This window comes from Chelonia mydas, chromosome 3 (assembly GCF_015237465.2).
Source record: "Chelonia mydas isolate rCheMyd1 chromosome 3, rCheMyd1.pri.v2, whole genome shotgun sequence".
NCBI lineage: Eukaryota > Metazoa > Chordata > Testudines > Cheloniidae > Chelonia > Chelonia mydas.
Window position 1 is genome coordinate 102228203 of NC_057851.1, and position 16970 is coordinate 102245172.

The following is a 16970-nucleotide window of genomic DNA, read 5'->3' on the forward strand; positions in this document are numbered from 1 at the left end:
TAACATGCTCCTCCAAAAGCAGTGAAATTTTAATTCCTGCGCACGTCTAGGGTGACCAGGTGTCTGGTTTTTGACTGGAATACCCGGTCAAAAAGGGAGCCTGGCAGCTCTGTTCAGCACCCCTGACTGGGCCATTAAAAGTCTGCTCGGGGGTGCTAAGGCAGGTTAGTCCCTACCTGTCCTGGCTGGCACCGTGCTGCGCCCCGAAAGCTGCCAGCAGGTCCAGCTTCTGGGCAGGGGAGCCAGGGGAGCCCACACACTGCCCCCAACCGGAGCACCGGCTCTGCACTCCCCTTGGCCAGGAAGGTCTGTTGGGGCACTTGGGGTTCAGATCTCACCGGGTGTGATTTCCAGTGAAGGCGATGGCGCTAGAGAACCCCCCCCCCCCCACACACACACACACACTCTGTCTCGCCGGGACAAACACGTCTCTGCAGCAGTGGCAGCCCGGCTCGGCAATCCTCCCGTTACTAATGCTCAGGGTAACCCCACCGGGTGGCCCGTTTCCGCGCATGGTACTAGTAAAGCCGCCGTGTAATCTCTCGCCCTGCTGCAGCGAGGGGGGGATTTGGCTATGAGAGTTGGGACCCCCTTACAGCCCCATCACCGCTCGGGGCCGCCCCCGCGCGCTTTCATAACGCGCCCAGTGACCGGCAGGCGCGGCGCGGCCCCGCGGGGAGGGACAGAGCAGGCTGGCGCCGCCACCCCCTCGCCCGTCTCCACGCCGTTTGGCCCGGCCCTCAGATCCACCCACCCGGCTTATCCCCGGGCAGCCTGGAGCTCGCACAGCTCCGAGCCGCCGCTCACCAGCTGCCAGGAATCGCGGGGGGCAGAAAGCTGCTGGAGCCCCCGCCACGCGCCGCGCTTGGGCAAGGGCCGCTCGTAGCGGGTCCCGGGGCTGCCCGCGCCTTGCACGGCGGGCGCATTTCCCCGCCTTCCCGTAGCGGGGGCAGCCTGCTGGTGCAAGGGCCGAGCCCCAGCGTGCGGTGGGTGTGCCCAGCTCCAGGGGTTATGAAACCTCGCCGCCTGGCCCGCCCCCAAGCAGCCGGCAGGCTCCGGCAGACAGAGGTTTGTGCTTGCCGGGGGGACAGCCCGCTGGGGAAGGGCAGGGGGCGCATTTGGGTGGGAGCTGCTGAGGCAGGTGAGGAAGAGAGACGGTGCTGGGCCGGCCCGGCCCCGGGATAGAGGGGGAGGGGGGAGAGAGATTCTGAGCTAATCCCAGCCCTCCCGCCACGGCTGGGTGGGTGAGGTGCACAGAGGGGGCTGAGTGCCCTGCTGCGGGTGGGGGCTAGGCTGGCCAGACAGCAAGCATAAAAAAAATCGGGACAGCAGGTCGGGGGGGGGGGGGGGGAGGAATAGGCACCTATACAAGACAGGACTGTCCCTATAAAATCAGGACATCTGGTCACCCTAGGTGGGGCTCAAGGGGAGAGGGGCTAGGGAAGGCCCTCCTAACTTTGCTCTGCTTTAATTTCCCCAGGATGCTGAAGCCCAACAAACAAGCTGTTGCCTCCAGACTGGAGCTGCCTAAGTGGACAGCGGTACCAAGCCAGGTGAAATTCCTCTTAGCAAAAAGGAGAGGGGGCCCTGCTGTCTGTGCTAGAACACTCCATTTCTCACTCATTTTATTTGCCTTCCTTTCTGGTCAAAAATGCCAGGCTTACGTCTCACCAAAATAGGGGGCATGGCAGGGAGCTTGAGGTAAAGCACTTTAGTCGTAGGGCTTAGGAGAGCAGAGGAAATAAGTGTGATTAAAAAAATAAGAGTCAAACTGTAGGACTTCAGGTTGCTAGAACAGTTGGCGCTCTGTGGGCTGTGTTATATAAAAGATGAGACAAGCCGATCATAATGGGCTAAATGGCTAATGATCATAACATCCTAAATGGCTCATCTGCAGCTTGGGATAACCATTGTGGAAAGTGGGGGCAAGGGGAGAGTGCAGAAGTCAACTTGGACAGGAATTTTAGTTATTTCCTGCTCACTAGAGAGATACAAGATACCACAGTGCAGTAGGTAGGTTTTTGCAGTAGCTATGACATGGTGACTTGCATAAAAAAGGTTATGCAATGCTATAGTTCTGGGGTGTTTGTTTCCACCTGCAATTGGAGCCATGCAAACCAATAATCTCCATGGTGTCAGGACTAGCTAGCTATTCCTCTAGGATGAAATAAAGTACAGAAAACTAATCTAAAGGCAACAACAATCTTGCTTGTTTAAAATAAAATGCAAATAAATGCAGAACTTAAGGTTGCTGTAGCCACATTAAGTACACAGTCAGGTTGATTTAGGGTTATAAATCAAAATTGTGTAAACAGAGGTTTCCTAAACTTAAAAATCAGTAGAACTACTTCTACGGAATTCTTGTAAAGGCAAATAAAATAGCTGGTTTACACTTCCTTTGCTCTGGATTTGCAATCCTACTGTGACAGCCTTTTGCTAACTAGAGTTGGAAAAGATGAAATAGGGGAGTTTATATTTTGTGTTGCAGTTTGGTCAACAAAAATACACAGTATGCTTGTATTGCTTCCCGTTATTTTAATGTCTGAAAGCTTGTCTAGAAGATGAACAGTTAGTGCACAGCAGACTAGCATGTAAATCTACCTTGCACTAGCATGCCATGCACTAAGTTTCCATGTGGACCCTCTTGCTGTGCATCAGACGTTCCCTAGTGCACATTGAACTATTCGTGTTTCATAGCAGTGTAGATCAAAGCATACTAGGGTGGTTTTGGTGTGCAGCAGCAGGGTCTTCATAGACAGTGAGTTAGCACTAGTTTGCTGTGTGCAAGGTAGTTTTACGGCCCAGCCTGCCATGCACTCACTGTTCTTCTGTACAAGCTCTGAGAACCTCAAATATTAATGAATTATCTTCAATATCCCTGTAAGGTACAGCAGTACTATACCCGTTTTACAGATAAGAAAACTAAGGGGCAGAGACGGTAAGTGATTTGCCCAATGTACTATGGGAAGTCAGTGAGCAATATAGGAATTGAACCAAATCTCTAGAGTTCCTGATAAGTAAATTAAGCTCTGGTCCTCCAAACACGTATACAAGTGTGTAACTTTTCTTATGAGTAGTCCCACTGAAGACAAGATGACTATTTCACTGAGAAAAGTTATGCATGTGTGCATGTATTTGTGAAATCACAACCTTTGATTGTTTATGGTTTTCCCCCTTGATAGTATAAGTCAGAGACTGTCAAACTTTGATGTGTGGTCCACTGAAAACTTTATGGCTGTTTCAATGGACTGGCTGATTAATAGCAGAAAGTTTTATGTCAAATAGAGGTTACTTTGCAATTCAAGTAATCATTGCAGTTGTCACAGAGATCATTCTGAGGTGGTCCAGGTGTTTATGAGGGGAAGTGAGCCATGAGGTGTACTGTAGTAAGATGTGGGTCACACGAAAAAAAGTTTGTGAATTTCTGATCAATATATTAATGGTATCTGGTAAGTGAATTTCCCCCCAAAAGTTATTAACCTCATACTATTTCTTTGACTTACTCATATTGCACACTAGACTACATTACTTGTTAGACTGTTTTAAAAAAGTGGTGGTTTTCCTTGAATGCCTTTTTTTATAATTTTCTTTTTTTGACTGAGTCAAAGCCCCACACAAACCACCCGGGGAAATTTATTCTTTATTTTTCTTCACAAAGTGCTGTCAGACTAAAATAAAGGAAGATTAAAATTGTTATGGTAATCTTGGGTTTTAGTTATAATAGTAAAAAAGCTTTATTCCAGAGGTTCTCAAAGTGGGGGTTGTGAGGTTATTACATGGGGGGGGATCACGAGCTGTCAGCTTCCACCCCAAACCCCACTTTGCCTCCAGCATTTATAATGGTGTAATATATATAAAAGTGTTTTTAATTTATAAAGGGGGGAAGGGGTGAAGAGGTCACACTCAGTCTTGCTATGTGAAAGGGGTCACCAGTTCAAACGCTTGAGAACCACTGTTTTATTCCCTTTGTGTTCTTTATCATTACAGCAATGTGCAACCTGGATAAATCAACACGGGAAAAACTTCCATATATTTCCTGACTTTTTAAAAAATAAATAAAAACTTCATGTTTTGATCTGAACTTGACCTGCAACACTGTTCCAAGCTTTGAGCAATAGCTGGGCTCTCTGTTCCTACTATCTAGTACCTAATCATTTTCTCCAGCAATGTCAGGCTGGTTAATACTCCTCCCCCTTTAAAAAAGTTTGTTAGATAAGGAAAGAAATACCAATGCTAAGCCTGTGGTATAAAAATGAAGGAATTCTGGTTCTGTGAATGCCTAATCACTTATGCTCTGATGCTCATGTGAAGCGCTATTCTTGATAGTTTTTTTTTTTTTTGGTTGTTTACAGGCTTCAGATTATGAAGTCCGGCAGCATGAACCAGCTAAATGGGTTGCCACTTCTGTTAAATCAATGGACTATGATTCAGCTGTCAGCACTGGCTTCATGAAGCTCTTTGACTATATTCAGGGCAAGAATGAGAAAGGTAAGATGCTCTGGACTATACTGCTCAATAATTCAGTGTTTCTAAACTTTTGAAAGCTGAGCGCTTTCAGGAAAGGAAAGCCAGTCCTGTCACTCAGGAACCCTATGTGATGGCAAAGGGTATACCTCTCTTAATCCATACTTCTCCACTAGTCTTTTGTGTTCCTTCCACACCTGACTTTGGGAATGCTGGTGGTTATGGTATAGATTTTCACTGCTCAAAGCAGAAGGAAGTAGTTAATGTGGACAATTAAAGTACCATCAGTGTTAGCAGTCATTGCTTCAGGCTCTGTGCAGACTCAGGGAAAGGTCTCTGTATTAGTTAACTAAGAAACACTCTTTAGTTTTGAAAGTTATAACAGTGAGGTTTTTTTGTTTTTTTAAAGACTCTGGAGGCCAGTTGGTCTTTCTGCACACCCATCTTGCAAATAGTCCCTCACTCCACCCAGGTGGATACACACTGTACACTTTAGGAAACACTTCCTTAACACAAAGCATAGAATCATAGAACATCAGAGTTGGAAGGGACCTCTGGAGGTCATCTAGTCCAACCCCCTGCCCAGAGCAGGACCAATCCCCAACTAAATCATCCCAGCCAGGGCTTTGTCAAGCCTTACCTTAAAAACTTCTAAGGAAGGGGATTCCACCACCTCCCTAGGTAACGCATTCCAGTGTTTCACCACCCTCCTAGTGAAAAAGTTTTTCCTAATATCCAACCTAAATCTCCCCCACTGCAACTTGAGACCATTACTCCTTGTCCTGTCATCTGCTATCACTGAGAATAGTCTAGATCCATCCTCTTTGGATCCACCTTTCAGGTAGTTAAAAGCAGCTATCAAATCCCCCCTCATTCTTCTCTTCCGTAGACTAAACAATCCCAGTTCCCTCAGCCTCTCCTCATAAGTCATGTGTTCCAGTCCCCTAATCATTTTTGTTGCCCTTCGCTGGACTCTCTCCAATTTCTCCACATCCTTCTTGTAGTGTGGGGTCCAAAACTGGACACAATACTCCAGATGAGGCCTCACCAATGTCGAATAGAGGGGAATGATCACGTCCCTCGATCTGCTGCAATGCCCCTATTTATACACCCCAAAATGCCATTGGCCTTCTTGGCAACAAGGGCACACTGTTGACTCATGTCTAGCTTCTCATCCACTGTCACCCCTAGGTCCTTCTCTGCAGAACTGCTGCCTAGCCATTCGGTCCCTAGTCTGTAGCGGTGCATTGGATTCTTCCGTCCTAAGTGCAGGACCCTGCACTTGTCCTTGTTGAACCTCATCAGATTTCTTTTGGCCCAATCCTCCAATTTGTCTAGGTCCCTCTGTATCCTATCCCTACCCTCCAGCGTATCTACCACTCCTCCCAGTTTAGCGTCATCCGCAAACTTGCTGAGGGTGCAATTCACACCATCCTCCAGATCATTAATGAAGATATTGAACAAAACCAGCCCCAGGACCGACCCTTGGGACACTCCGCTAGATGCCGGCTGCCAACTAGACATGGAGCCATTGATCACTACCCGTTGAGCCTGACAATCTAGCCAACTTTCTACCCACCTTGTAGCGCATCCATCCAGCCCATACTACTTTAACTTGCTGACAAGAATACTGTGGGGGACCATGTCAAAAGCTTTGCTAAAGTCAAGGAATAACACATCCACTGCTTTCCCTTCATCCACAGAACCAGTTATCTCATCATAGAAGGCAATTAGATTAGTCAGGCATGACTTTCCCTTGGTGAATCCATGTGTCTTCCTTAGTACCTAAATTGCAATAAGCAGCAGCATTTAAAGGGGCTTTATTAAATCTCTCTTAGTAGTGGGTATAGGAAAAGTTAATCATATTTAAATAGCATCTGGAATAGATCAAATACTAAATACCCTTAATACTACCAGGGGCTCCTATCCCCTATACGCTTGACTTCTGATTGATTGCTATTGATGGCTGAATATATTTGTATTTTAAGCTATTGAAAAAGGTAAACAATAAGTGACAAAACATTTTAAACATGTTATGCGCTATCATGGGGTTTACTTATCACTGGGCACCTCGTTGTGGTAGCGTCTGGGGATGAGCTCTGCCCGGGCTGATACACCATAGGGCGAGCAAGCCAAAGGGGGTCTCTCAGTGGAAACAGGTTACTCCTTCTTGGAGACTTGGCCCTCTGGCCAGGTTACTATAGTCTTCTCCTTCCGAGGTAACGAAGATGCACTGGACAAACTGTCTCAGTCTTCTGATCCACTACCAAGTAAGTGCCACTTTCCCAGTGGACAGCAGGAGAACCCAGGCCTATCCACTGCTCCAGGTTCCAGCCCAGGGACCCTCTGCCTAGCAGCCATGGTATACTCAAGCTCTGACCTTGTTGCTATTTCCCTGGGTTCTTTCCTAGTTTACTTCCCCAGCTTCTGCTCCTGGGGAGCTCTCTCTGTGGCTACTTCCCCCCCACCCCAATCTTGTCAGATTCTGTAGTCCGAGGCAGGATCCTAGTTTTACGGTCTCCCCAAACTGCCGTAACGCCCTTCTTTAGGCAGCAGAGCTCCTCCTTGTAGCTGTCTCTTACCATCAACTTCCCTTCTTTATAAGCCTAGCCCAGCTTCTCCCCCAGCTGGGCTTCATCAACCATCATCAGTCCCTGGCTTCCTTTCTAGGTGCAGCCTAATAAAGTTAATTGGTCTGCCTTCCCTCTTCAGGCTTTGTGTGCGGTAGACACCCCATCACATGCACTAACAATTGTAATTTTTTCCAAAAGAAATATTTGTTGGTGTTAGTGGTTAATTCTGGGTAAAAGTGTTAGTAGTAAATTCCAATTACTTTTCCTCTATTCTGTCTGAATTTATATCATTTGTCCTTTTTTATTTAGCAAGCTGCTTAAATGTGTTTTTAATTTATAAGGGGGCAGGTTGCACTCAGAGGCTTGCTGCGTAAAAGGAGTCATCAACACAGAAGTTTGAGAACCACTGTCGTAAGGCATAAAAGCCAACATAGTAGTGTGTCCTTTTAGAAGTCAGGATAGCTGAGAGGAGATGCTCTTATGGCTTTAAAAATATCTAACACCCTGAATATTCTTAACAACAGCAGGGAAGAGAAACATTCAGCACATGAATGCTTCTAAGTTTACCCTGCCCCTTTCTTCCCCACCCCCTCACTTCAAAAGCCCTTTCAAATCCACTTATCATACCATTCACAATACCACAGTGTTCCACTAGAAGAGGAGCCAAGGTGGAGGAAGGTAAGTGGCTTTCTTCCGCAGAACTGCTGCCTAGCCATTCGGTCCCTAGTGTGTAGCGGTGCCTTGGGTTCTTCCGTCCTAAGTGCAGGACCCTGCACTTATCCTTATTGAACCTCATCAGATTTCTTTTGGCCCAATCCTCCAATTTGTCTAGGTCCTTCTGTATCCTATCCCTCCCCTCCAGCGTATCTACCACTCCTCCCAGTTTAGTATCATCCGCAAATTTGCTGAGAGTGCAATCCACACCATCCTCCAGATCATTTATGAAGATATTGAACAAAACCGGCCCCAGGTTATCTTATTCTTTAAGATATAAGGTGATAATCACAGGGTGTACTCACTGCTAGTAGCATCTCCTCCTGGTGACTACCTCTTGTCAGGTGCTGCCCTTGTCTCTGCCTGGTTTCTTTCACCCTGCAGCCCCTATCACTCCTGGAGCTGCAGCTTTCTGTTCATGGCTTGGTCCTCCAGCCAGGTCACTAAGGTCCTCCCCATCTGGGGAATTCAAATTCCTTCCAGACCAGCTGTCATCTCCAAGCGGTGACTTCACAGTGGCTGGTAGGTGAACTCTGCCCTACCCTCTACATTGGGTACAAGCCCAGGGACCCTGTAACAAAAGCCAAGGTCTGTACAGTCCTATCCCTGGCTGCTGTTTCCCTGGGCTTTTTCCTACTCATCTAGCTTCCCCCTCTTTCTGGGTTTACCAGCGTAAAAGCCCTCCTCCCAGGGAGTAATAGTAGACTACTTCCTTATAAGCCCCTTACTGCTCACAGCTCTTGGGCTTTATACAGGCCCTTCCTGTTCCTGCCCAGCTGAGCCCATTTCCAGTTAGTGGCCTGCTCCCTGTCTCCTTCAGGTGCAGCCTCGGCAGTTAATTGGCCTGCCTAGCCACTTCAACCCTCCAGACCTGGTTGGGAGAGAACCCCATCACAGGAATATTTCTCAAAACTCTTACACCCCCTTGAGAGAGAAACTCCCCACAACCAGGCCTTTATAACTAAAAACAAAATAGCTAAACTCTTCCTCTCCAGTAGGCTGGTTTCAGCAGATGTCAGCAGTGTGCCCTTGTTGCCAAGAAGGCCAATGGCATTTTGGGATGTATAAGTAGGGGCATAGCGAGCAGATCGAGGGACGTGTCCCAGCCCACTGCATTCTGGTACATCAAAGCTGTGTGAGCTGGTTCATGTGACTTTAGAACCTGGAAATTAGTTTGAAACCACTGATGTGCTGAATGTTCCTCTTCCTCACTGTTATTTTGGGGCATTCATCAGTGATTGACATGTAGTTTATTTTTGATACAGTTATAAATTATTTTGCTCTGCAACACAGAACCTATACAAAGGTCAGATATAGCTGACGGTGCTCACTTTTAGGGCAGCTGCAGTTGATTTTTATAAAACAGCCAGAGTGTAGAGGGCATTTCCTACCAAATGACGAGTTAAGTTTAAGTTAATAAACTTTGAACCTAAAACTACTTGACCGTGGTCCTCTAAAAAAGAAAAAAAAGTTAGGCTTCATTGTGCTTTTGTACTGCATAAGTCTTTTTTCAATTTTGAGTTTAAAAAAAAAAAGCTGTCTCCAAGATAACCTTTTGATAGCAAGTATTGACTAGCCCAAGACTATGGGTATGTATACACTGCAGCTGGGAGCGAGCCTCCCAGCCTGGATAAAGAGGCTGATGCTAGCATGCTAAAAATAGCTGTGTGGATATTGTGGCTCCTGTGATCACTTGGTCTAGCCCCCTGAGCTCAAGCCAAGCGGGACCCAAGCCTGCACCAGGGCCACAACGGCAACACAACTATTTTTAGTATGGTAGCTCAAGTATCTGGCTGGGCTGGAGGTTTGCTTCCAACTGCAATGTAGACATATAGCAGCATGTAGAGTACAGATGTTGCACAACCCCCAGGCAGGTTTAAAGAGCAGTGTAGATGGTGAGGCACTGCTTAGGCGAGTAGATACGCACCAAAAGCCTTAGGCTATGTACCCTACGTGGTTCTCTGCACACCCAAGCCATGCCTCCCTTGTATACACTGCTGTATTTAGGAGTGTAGGGGCCTGCTGCCTCCTCACTGCCAGAGCCTTTTCCTGCCCCAGAGAAAGGCTCCAGCAGTGGGGAAAGACTCTGGTAGGGAAAGGATCCAGCAGAGGGAGGCGGTGGGGAAAGGTGCAGGAGCCTTTCACTGGTGTCTCCCCTCTGCCAGAGCCTTTCACAGCGTAGATGCAGCCTACCTATCACTGCGGCATTTAGCGATACGTACCCTACATGCTGCTGCAAGGCTTAAGAAGTTTGGTCTGTGATAGTGTAATGTCAACAATCGAGACAAAGGGATCTACTGCATATGAGCAGAAGTTTGCCCTTATGTGTTTCCTTTAAAAATTATTACAAGCAGACAAGACAATCCTAATACAATGCAACAGTGGAAAAAACACGTATGAATTAAAACTACCTTTTATTAAATATAAATCAAAGACAACCTGATAAAGCCACCAGTGTGTTCTCTTTCTTGACACTCTACATTATCTGACCTGATATTTGTGACAGAGCTGTAGCTGTTGCTTATTTGCCTCTGATAGGGATGAAGATAGAGATGACAGCTCCAGTAACATGCCACGTGGAACCTGGTGCAGGCCCATTCTGCGAGTCCACTATTACAGTTTCTTTTTATATACCATCTGATCATCAAGCTGATCCACCTAAGCCATCTGAGTCAGATAGTTTCATTGAAAACAGACCAGAAATGACTGTGTTTGTCAGGTACGTATTAACTAACTACTGCAACTCTGCAAAGTACAGGTAGTAAATCTGTGTGCACAAGACAGCTTACTTATGATCAAAAATCTTTTTAGTCCTCAAAAGAAGAGGTAAGTCCTGACACTTTCTAAAAATACAGCAACGCAATGTGATATTCTTCAGCTAAACTGTGGCTGCCACCTTGTGGCAGTCAGTTGATGAATAAGATGGTGCATGCACATGCTTTATTGAATGAGTAATTCACTTTATACTAGCCATGGGGTCCCCAAACTTTTCATGGTCTTGCCCCCCATACCTTTGTCCACCCCACCCCACCCCCAGGAGCTGGGGCTGTGAGGGGGGCATGGACAGGAGTAAGGGGACCGAGGCTGGGACCGCAGCTGGGGGCAGGGCTGAGGCCAGGAGCAGGGCTAGGAATGGAGCTGCAGCCAGGGGCCAAGGCTAGGGGCAAGGCTGGGGCTGGGAGTGAGGCTGGAGCTGGGAGCAGAGCCCCGCCCAGGCCACAATGGGGTCTGTGGCCGGATGTGGAGCCGCAGCCGGTAGCTGGGGCTGCAGATGTGGTCAGGGCCAAAGCAGAGCTGGAAGCAGAGCGGGGCTGGGTGGCGCTCCTTTCCCACCCCCGCATGGGGACTGGCCCGAGCTATGCCGCACTCTTCTCCCTCTCCCTCCCCCACTGGCAAACATTCCTCCATGACGTGCTCCACAGTTTGGGGACCACTGTACTAGCCTGTAATTCAATCCAAATCTCTGTATCCTCAGAACCTTTTTCACATGAGCCCAGTAAGTATAATTAGTATACAGAAGTCACATGTCCTGAAAATATTTTGTTGAACATCCCGAGATGGAGATCATCTTGCATTCTTTTAAAAAAAAAAATGATATTTTACTGTATATTAATGAAAACATCATGAAAGACTTGGGATTGGAAAAAACACTGTACTTTTCCCAGTTTAAAATAGTTAAGAATATATGTTCAAGTAGACAGCAAAATGTTGATTGATGAATTTCCCCACTACCAAATCTAGACCAAAACAAGTTGTTCTAAGACAAAGTTAACTTTCAAGCATAAAGTAACTAACTTCATTTTCCATGTAAGCTTCAGGTAGTATTTTTCCATAGTTACAAACTGCTGAAAAAGAAAATTTAAATGAGTGCTGGGGAAAGTGTCCCCATCCCTGTTCTTGAACATTAATCCTGGGTGTTCAAAGCCACGTTCCTTGGAATTTTGTTTTTCACAGTGGCACTCTCAGGACATCAAGACAACACCCTTTACATGTACAAAATAAGGCATGTGGTCATACATTTTACTAGTTTTGCACCAAGAGGAACAGCTCTCATACAGGCCTGAAGATACCCCATTTTCCCATTGGTAAAGTCTGTTACTGTGAAATTATCTTAAAGGAAGTTGCAGAAGCTTCATCATTTGAAACAAACGAAACTGGACAAAGTACTAGAAAACGGGCTGTAGGGAACAGTCCCTGAAAGGATTGGACTATATGGTTTCAAAAAATGACTGCTGACCCATGCTGGATTTAGACAAGCTGCATAGAGAACAAGCTTAGATTTGTCAGTGATAATCTTTCTTCATGTTCTCTTACTGTTTATTATTGACAGGTCCTTTGGAGGATATTCCAGTGCCACAAAGAACCAAGAAGAACTACTGACACTAGCAGAAAATTTGAAGCGGGATGGGAAAGTGTTTGATGAAAAGGTCTATTATACTGCTGGCTATGACAGCCCTTTTAAATTGCTTAATAGACACAATGAGGTGTGGCTTATCAAGAGAAATGGAAACCCCAGCAATCAAGAATAGGAAACAAAATGCTTTCTTTAGAGACAGAAGTTCAGTTTATTCAGACATTTTTTTTTGCCTGGGAATTGTATATAATTGTTTTTAACATATAGACAGATTATAATCTATCAGATTTCAAATGTGTCTCTTCTAGAATGACAGTACAATTTCCCCCATTCTGTCAATTGTATGAGAGTGATCACACTTTCAGTTAGAGTAGAAAGCCATGAAATTTTTCCTGTTTTCCTGTTCCTTCCACTTCACACCATGTTCCCTATTTCCCTCTCTTTAAAATCCATCACTGCAATTTAGCACACACCTAGAGAGGTTGCTACAGCATAACACAGGGAACTCTTCCTATGTATTCTGTGGCTACACTCTTTACTGCAGAACCTATCCCTCACCACAGAACTGCGCTTCACAATAAGCTTTTATTTATTTTTTTTAGGAAAATCTGTATCTGCAGTGGTTGTGTAGAAAACAAGAACTTAGTGTCTTTGTCTGCAACCAGCAGAAAAACAGTAATTGAGAGGTTTGAACAGCCTCAATCATCTCAGTGGGTTATTACCTCAAAGATGACAGTTTACATATCAATATTAACTATCATAGAACTGGAAGGGACCTCGAGAAGTCATCTAATCCCGTCCCCTGCACTCAAGGCAGGACTAAGTATTATCTAGACCATCCCTGACAGGTGTTTGTCCAACCTGCTCTTAAAAATCTCCAATGATGGAGATTCCACAACCTCTCTAGGCAATTTATGCCAGTGCTTAACCACCCTGACAGTTAGGATGTTTTCCCTAATGTCCAACCTAAACCACCCTTGCTGCAGTTTAAGTCCAGTGCTTCTTGTCCTATCCTCAGAGGTTAAGAACAATTTTTTTCCCCTCCTTCTTGTAACAACCTTTTATATACTTGAAAACTGTTATCATGTCTCCTCTCAGTCTTCTCTTCTCCAGACTAAACAAACCCAATTTTTTCAATCTTCCCTCATAGGTCATGTTTTCTAGATCTTTAATCATTTTTGTTGCTCTTCTCTGGACTTTCTCCAATTTGTCCACAACTTTCCTGATATGTGGAGCCCAGACCTAGACACAATACTCCAGTTGAGGCCTAATCAGTGCAGAGCAGAGCGGAAGAATTACTTCTTGTGTCTTGCTTACAACACACCTGCTAATACATCCCAGAAGTATGTTTGCTTTTTTTTTTTGCAACAATGTTACACTGTTGACTCATATTTAGCTTGTGGTCCACTATGACCCCCAGATCCCTTTCCGCAGTTCTTCTTTTCCTAGGCAGTCATCCTGCTAATGGGCTTATCTATAGCACAACTATGGATTGTCAAAAGAAAAAGCTGAAAGGGGAACAAATGCAAACTAAGATATGAAAAAGGGCAACTGTCTCAATTTTTGTTTTCATGTTTAATTTAATCAACTTTTAAAAATGAATGTAGTTGCTGTGGTATTTCCAGTCTGCCACACGAGGGAGGCCTTGCTGTAAAATGTAAGTAAAACTTAGGTTCAGCTCACCTTGGGCTACTCAGATTCTTGCCCATAGAGATCAAATAGGCTGTTGACTGGAGCAGCTGAGTTTGAACTTTGACAGCATATAGTGTGCCAGCACTGGACTGCCAGTCCATTTTTATAAACCTTAATTTAGTGCTTATGATAGTTGCTGTATTGGCAGCAGCAAGGAGAGCAAGTCATCTCTCCCCAGTGCAGGGCAAACTACTCTGTACTACCCTGCCAATGCCTGACTAATCCTCCTGTCTATTTAATCCTGGGCCTCTATGCCAAGTCTGCCAGCAAGGATGCCTGGTACTGAGAATTATGTTGGCACCTGTGAATCGTGGACGTTCCTTCACTGCAAGTTCAGCCGAGACCACTTACGCATTTCTTGTTGGCCACTGAACAGCCATCATATGGTAACAGCTTTACACTTGCTAGAGTATAGACAGTGATACAACATAACCAAACTATTACTATCAAGGTCTGGGTATTTTTAGCCTCAAAGCCTCCAACATTTGCCTTTTGAAATACATTGTTTGCTTTATGGTACTAGTCCAGGCACTTATATATCCAGTGTTAGTATATTCAAGTAATTTCAATTGTTACCTTTACTTTTTACACTAGGATTGATATATACTTTCATGGTGACTACTGATGCGTTAACTTCAAAAGCTTTTATCCTTTGACTAGATTATCAGTCCAAATTAGCAAAAGTACGTAAGGCAATTCACCATCCTTAAATCGGCACATTGTTGCAATCTCCTGTTTTAGGAGAGCTGGTTAGGATTGGCTTTAGAATCCATCAAACCTGCTTCTAAACGGACACAGAAAGTAGCTGCCTGGAACTAGAAGCACCCTCTAACCCCAGAATCTTCATGCTCTCACCTTTTAAAAAATGAAGCGTTGTTCCAGAAGTTAATTTCACTTAAAGTAAAATAACATGTATTTGTTTAACACCATGCTTGTACAGGGTCCTTTCCAAGCAAATTAGAAGTCTTAAGTTCTGCCCTGAGGAGTTTACAATCTATATTAGACTGACAATGAAGAGGCCATGGTAGAAAAGGGGATTGGGCAGGAGACAACAGAAGATAATAGCAAGGGATTGCTGCAGCTGCATTATTTATTTATTTATTTTTTGCAGTGGGCTCAGAACAGATAAACCTATTTTGTTTCACTTCTTGTTTGCTATAAGGTTTTTTTCTTTCAGTTTAAACTTCTGAGTTTCCCGAGCTTTTTAGTGTTCCTAAAATTGTTATTGCCACAGACACAATAACGTCAGGCTTTTATTAAAAATTAATCTGAGGTATAAATTTTAGATCTAATATATAAGTATGTACTTTTTAAACCTATATCTTTTGCTGGATTTCTTTTCCTATCTTGGTTCTACAGTAGTTAGGATTTCTGCTGTCTAATACAGTTCTAAAATCTGGTTCAATCAGGGTAGTACATTACAGAGGAAAGGAACGATATGGTGGGATATTCGCTATACAGATTGGAATTTGCTGGTAAAGGGCCTGATCTGCCACTGAAATTAATGGAAGTTTCCACTGACTTCACTGGGGATTGGCCCCAAAAGGTTGTTTGAAAAAAAGTCATTGGAATGTTTATCAACAAAGTGCCTAAGTAATTTATGTGAATGAAATGTACTTATTGCATAATGGAGTGCTACAAAATTATTTACTCTCCTTCAGAGCAATAAATTACCTGACACTTCGACCTTTAACATCATCTTTGTTCAGCATGTATTAATTCAGATTCTGAACATAAAGAGTATGTCTACATTGCAATTCGATACCTGTGGCTTGCCCGGGTCAACTGACTCAAGCTCGTGGGGCTTGAGCTCTCTGAGCTGACTTGGGATAAAGGGCTGTTTAATTGTGATGTAGGTGTTTGGGCTGCAGTCCGAGCTCTGGGACCCTCCCACCTCACAGGGTTGTAGGGCGCAGGCTGCAGTCCAAGCCCAAACATCTGCACTGCAATTAATCAGCCCCTTGCCCCGAGTCAGCTGGCACAGTTCCCAGAGTTTATAGTTCCCAGAATGTCCACTATCATGTTCCACTATCCTTTTCTAAGGTCCTCTTAAAATGATGGAACCAAGAGACTTATCCTGTTTCTCTCAGAAGAATTTGCTGTATTGACTACGAAAGAATACTATTAATTTTGGATCAAAGTTAAGGTTGTATAATGATGAAACAGGCGCTTCATAAACAAATATGTTTTATAAAGGTATAACGTGGGCAGACTAAGACTTAAAATGCTCCAACTATTCAAGTCTTTTGTAAGTGCTTCAGTTATGTAAAAGGACAGAATAGTTAAGTACATTGCTACACAGCAATCTTAATTGGGTTTTAGTTAAAGTTTTGTGTTGAGGAATTTTCCAGGTTTAATAATCTTATGCAATTAGATTGTTTTAAATTTGTAACTAGATGGGATGGGGCACTAACTTATGTTAAAGAAGTGAGTGGCAGTCATGCAAAAGATGGCTCTGCAGAAGCTTACGTTATCCAAAGCATACCAGAGAAGACGTGCATGTTCACTACACAATTATGTTGCGCATGGACAGAATAGCCTGTCTTCACTATCTTCACAGTGTTGAGGAGTACAATTGCCACCACCAGGATATCCCTCTTGTTGGTTCTGTGTGAGGTGCCATTGATGTCTGCTCAATCTGTATTTTTTCAGGTGGAAAATCAGTGGAGCATGGAGGGATTAACTTTTGCCACTACTGTTGTCCTGATTACATCATAGATGGCTACTCCATATATTTTAGAGGTTTGGGAAGTGGTCCTCTATCTATAAATCCATGTGGGCTGGTGGTTAAAGGAATTTGAAAAACTTACAAGAGTAAAACCTTATCTAAACAGGAAACGTTGCACAGGTTTAATAAATTGATTTTAAATTAGTCAAGCTAAACTGATTTAAAGGACAGTCAAACTGGTTTGTGTAACTCTACATTAGAGGGTTTGCACTGGGTTAATTATAATTAATTTAGTCAAACTGGAACAGACAAGGCCTACAGTTGGGACTTGGCAGGAAATCTTGCCTCTTTCAAGGAAGGCAATCAATTAGTGGTATCTGTTCATTAAGTTAGCATGACTGGCAGCTTGAAGGGACTTGCAATCGCTAATGATAAAAAATGGGCAGGATGTGTCTGCCTTACAAGAGACAGACATGTAAGCAGTCAGGGAAGAGGAGCTAAGTGA

General features: G+C 44.5%; 1 protein-coding gene across 4 annotated transcripts in view; it reads left to right on the forward strand.

Moving 5' to 3' along the window:
• The first annotated feature begins 716 nt into the window (after nt 1–716).
• HEBP2 (heme binding protein 2) overlaps nt 717–16970 on the forward strand; it is a 28623-nt gene continuing 12369 nt past the window's right edge. Inside the window, exons 1-6 of one of the 4 annotated variants that reach the window (XM_043543035.1) lie at nt 717–1068; nt 1481–1553; nt 4353–4488; nt 6684–6734; nt 10290–10470; nt 11666–12118. In XM_043543035.1, coding sequence (XP_043398970.1) covers nt 1482–1553; nt 4353–4488; nt 6684–6734; nt 10290–10470; nt 11666–11753 — 528 coding nt within the window. In that variant the 5' untranslated portion in view covers nt 717–1068; nt 1481 and the 3' untranslated portion in view covers nt 11754–12118. Of the gene's footprint in view, nt 1142–1480; nt 1554–4352; nt 4489–6683; nt 6735–10289; nt 10578–11665; nt 15496–16970 lie in introns of those variants that run through there. The other 3 variants (XR_006289623.1, XM_037894868.2, XM_037894869.2) reach the window with 3 other exon arrangements.